General features: G+C 44.2%; 1 protein-coding gene across 1 annotated transcript in view; it reads left to right on the top strand.

Moving 5' to 3' along the window:
* txk (TXK tyrosine kinase) overlaps positions 1 to 3,945 on the top strand; it is an 8,036-nt gene extending 4,091 nt beyond the window's left edge. The window contains exons 6-16 of the mRNA XM_031850993.1: positions 261 to 320; positions 475 to 529; positions 1,007 to 1,086; positions 1,190 to 1,314; positions 1,390 to 1,464; positions 1,833 to 2,004; positions 2,097 to 2,313; positions 2,854 to 2,918; positions 3,093 to 3,211; positions 3,369 to 3,526; positions 3,815 to 3,945. Of these exons, the coding sequence (XP_031706853.1) occupies positions 261 to 320; positions 475 to 529; positions 1,007 to 1,086; positions 1,190 to 1,314; positions 1,390 to 1,464; positions 1,833 to 2,004; positions 2,097 to 2,313; positions 2,854 to 2,918; positions 3,093 to 3,211; positions 3,369 to 3,526; positions 3,815 to 3,886 (1,198 nt within the window). The 3' untranslated portion in view covers positions 3,887 to 3,945. The remainder of the gene's footprint in view (positions 1 to 260; positions 321 to 474; positions 530 to 1,006; positions 1,087 to 1,189; positions 1,315 to 1,389; positions 1,465 to 1,832; positions 2,005 to 2,096; positions 2,314 to 2,853; positions 2,919 to 3,092; positions 3,212 to 3,368; positions 3,527 to 3,814) is intronic.
* The last annotated feature ends 11 nt before the right edge of the window (positions 3,946 to 3,956 follow it).

Raw genomic sequence — 3,956 nt, 5'->3', positions numbered from 1 at the left:
TATATATAACTACAACAACACAAATACTTTATATATAACTACAACACCTATTAGATGCATTGTGATGAAATGTGGATCAGACGTTCATGCTCCCCAGAGGATGAAATGTAAAAGTACTGCAGATATAACAACATTCCCAGCAGCCTCAGCTGATGAGCAAGTGTTAGCATGCTAACACGCTAAGCTAAGATGGTGAACTTGGTAAACATTAGCGTGTTAGCATCCTGATGCTAGGACGTTCATGTTGTTGTTTCTATCAGGAATAAAGGCTTCATCCCGAGCAACTACGTGACGGAGAAAAACAGAATCGAGGCAAACTCGTGAGTTTTATTATACTGTTCATATTTGTTTCATATTTGTTTGTTAAACAAAAGGTTGTTGTTTTTTTAACATTGACATTGTTAAAAATGTATTCTTTATTGATCAAAAGGCAACAGTTAACCTCTGGATTGTGTTTGTGTTTCCTTCCTGCAGGTGGTACTGCAAGAACATCACCAGGACAGAAGCTGAGCAGCTGCTGAGACAGGAGGTATCTACCTGTCTGTCTGTCCACCTACCTGTCTGTCCACCTACCTGTCTGTCCACCTACCTGTTGATTAGCCAGACAGCCTGGTCTACCTGTCTGTGTACCTGGTTCAGTATTTGCCTGTGTATATATTCCGGGTCATAGGTATCTGACAGAATCTCACTGCTGAAACAATTATTCGATTGTCAGAAAAATAATCAGCAACTATCACGATAATCGTTTGATTAATTTTCCAGCGAAAATTCCGAAATATTCACTAGTTCCAGCTTCTGAAATGTGTTGATTCACTGCTTTTATGTGTCATGTTATTGTAAACTGAATATCTTGTAGTTTGGGACGATTAGTCGAACAAAACCAGCAATATAAAGACATCACCTTCAGCCTGTCTCTGACATATTACAGACCATGACCGACAGATTAACGGATGATGAAAGTAACTTAGTTACTTAGTTAGTTAAAGTATTTCTGTTTGTCTTCCAGGACAGAGAGGGGGGTTTCGTGGTGCGGGAGTCCAGTCAGAAGGGAGTCTACACCGTCTCTGTCTATACCAAACCATCCAGGTGATTCACAGCATGTACTGTTAAAATGACACGGCAGAAACACACATTAATACAGTTAATCTTTACCTTACACTCAACTCGTCTGTGTCTGTTGTGTGTGCAGTGCTGTCGGGGATATTCGGCACTACCAGATCAAAATAAGTGACGCAGGACAGTTCTTCCTGGCTGAAAAACACACCTTTACCTCCATACCTGAAGTGATACACTACCACGAGCACAACGCAGCAGGTTCATGCCCTCTCTGATGCTACGGTCCAGCGCTGCGTATAAAGCTTCGGCTGATGGTTCACTACCTGTGTGCAGGTCTGGTGACCCGGTTGCGGTATGCAGTGGGTCCAATGGGAAGGTGTGTCCCCGCCACCGCAGGATTCAGCTCAGGTGAACACATGAACACTCACATTTCATTGTGATTAAGCTCCTTAGTATAGCGCTCATAGACACTATGTAAACATGTAGTAAAGGGTTTGTAACACATTGTAATGTATTTATTTGTCAACAACTTGCCTCCTTTTCTTTCTCCTCCTCCTTCTTCTTCTTCTTCTCCTTTTCCTCCTTTTCCTTTCCTCATTGCCCTCCTTTTGCTCCTTCACCTCCTTCTTCTTCTTTTCCTCCTTCTTCTTTTCCTTCCTCTCTTTCTCCTTCTCCTCCTTCCTCATTTTCCTCCTTCTTTTCCTTTTCCTTTTCCTCCATCCTTCCTTCCTTCTCCTCCCTCCTTCCTTCCTTCCTTCCTTCCTTCCTCCCTCCAGAGAAGTGGGAGATCAACCGCAGTGAGTTGATGTTCATGAAGGAGCTGGGCAGCGGTCAGTTTGGCGTGGTGAGGCTCGGCAAGTGGAGGGCTCAGCACCGAGTCGCCATCAAGGCCATCAGAGAGGGAGCCATGTACGAGGAGGACTTCGTCGAGGAGGCTAAAGTCATGATGTAAGGAGGGAGGAGAGGAGGAGAGGAGGGAGGAGAGGAGGAACAGGACAGACAGTTTAAGTTTAAGTGGAACTGTGTGTTGTGTCTCCCAGGAGGCTGTGCCACCCTAAACTGGTGCAGCTGTACGGTGTTTGCCTGGAGCAGCGTCCGCTGCTCATCGTGGCCGAGTTCATGGTGAACGGCTGCCTGCTGAACTTCCTGCGGCAGAAGAGCCGTGCCCTGAAGGAGGCGTGGCTTCTGTCCATGTGCCAGGACGTGTGTGAGGGCATGGAGTACCTGGAGGCTCAGAGCTTCATCCACAGAGATCTGGTGAGACAGTGGGCGGAAGAAGTATTCAGATGGTACTAATACCACAAAAACACTGAAGTATGTACGTCGCTGTCCTATGAGAACAATATGTACCTCTGAGATGTAGTACAGTACAAAGTACAATATGTACCTCTGAGATGTAGTACAGTACAAAGTACAATATGTACCTCTGAGGTATAATACAGTATAAAGTACAATATGTACCTCTGAGGTGTAGTACAGTATAAAGTACAATATGTACCTCTGAGGTATAATACAGTATAAAGTACAATATGTACCTCTGAGGTATAATACAGTATAAAGTACAATATGTATCTCTGAGATGTAGTAGGCTACAGTATAAAGTACAATATGTACCTCTAAGGTGTAGTACAGTATAAAGTACAATATGTACCTCTGAGGTATAATACAGTATAAAGTACAATATGTACCATTTAAAAGTGAATATTTAGATGAACGTGTGGCTTCTCCTCTCCCGCCACCTAGTGGTCACAATGCTGAGTTGCATATCTGAGGTTTCTGGTTGTTTCTCTCCTCCAGGCAGCCAGGAACTGTCTGGTCAATGACCTCAATGTTGTGAAGGTCTGCGACTTTGGGATGACCAGGTATGGCTGCCTCGTTATTTCAAGTTTGAAATTCCTAATGTTCATGTTTTGGTTAAGATACGACAGCCTTTGACAGATCCGTGCTAGCTGTTTCCCCCGAGTGTTAACCGATGTGTTGTGTTTCAGGTGTGCTCCGGCAGTAGAAGGGTTCTGACTCTGTGCTCTTGTTTGCAGGTACGTTCTAGACAACCAGTACACCAGTTCAAGTGGGGCCAAGTTCCCCGTGAAGTGGTCTCCTCCGGAGGTTCTCCACTTCAGTAAATACAGCAGCAAGTCTGACGTCTGGTCCTTCGGTGAGGAACCAATTTATAGACCCTTAAACAGCCAAATGCAAGTCTTCACGGTGTTCGCTGGAGGCAGGAATACTAACAGCAGTGGTAGTATTAGTAGGTTGGTAGTATTAGTAGGTTGGTAGTATTAGGTTCATGTACCTGCTGGTGGTGTGTGCAGGTGTGGTGATGTGGGAGATCTACTCGGAGGGTCGGACTCCGTTTGAAAACCGCTCCAACCTGGACGTGGTCAACGAGATCACCAGAGGAGTCCGTCTGTACCGACCGCAGCGAGCCTCACCGCCGCTCTTCACCATCATGTACCGCTGCTGGCACGAGGTACTTACCGAGTACTCTCAAGTACTCACTCACTCACTCACTCACTCATGTTACAGTAATATGATATCATGGATGGAACAGAAAGTAATCTTCCTGAAACAAGTTTTGTACTTTAACAATAATTTCTCATCACTTTCAGACACAAATACAGAATGTTTTGTTTTTGTTTAGATAGTCACACTTTTTGTTAACCTCTGAATCACAATGTCTTCTTCTCTTTCTCCTTCTTTTTCTCCTTCTTCTTCTTGTTCTTCTCCTCCTTCTTCTTCGGTGGTGGTGGTGGTGTAGAAGCCTCAGGGTCGGCCATCTTTCTCAGAGCTACTGGAGGAAATCAGAAAACTGGCAGAAAATCCGGATTAACACACAAACACGTCTTTTACTGTTTATTATTTTACTGTTTATTATTTTACTGTTTATTATTTTACTGTTT

Source organism: Anarrhichthys ocellatus, unplaced genomic scaffold, assembly GCF_004355925.1.
Source record: "Anarrhichthys ocellatus isolate YVR2014 unplaced genomic scaffold, GSC_Weel_1.0 scaffold11, whole genome shotgun sequence".
In the NCBI taxonomy this organism is placed as follows: domain Eukaryota; kingdom Metazoa; phylum Chordata; class Actinopteri; order Perciformes; family Anarhichadidae; genus Anarrhichthys; species Anarrhichthys ocellatus.
The sequence above is the reverse complement of the archived record's forward strand: the minus strand, read 5'-3'. Positions and strand labels throughout refer to the sequence as shown.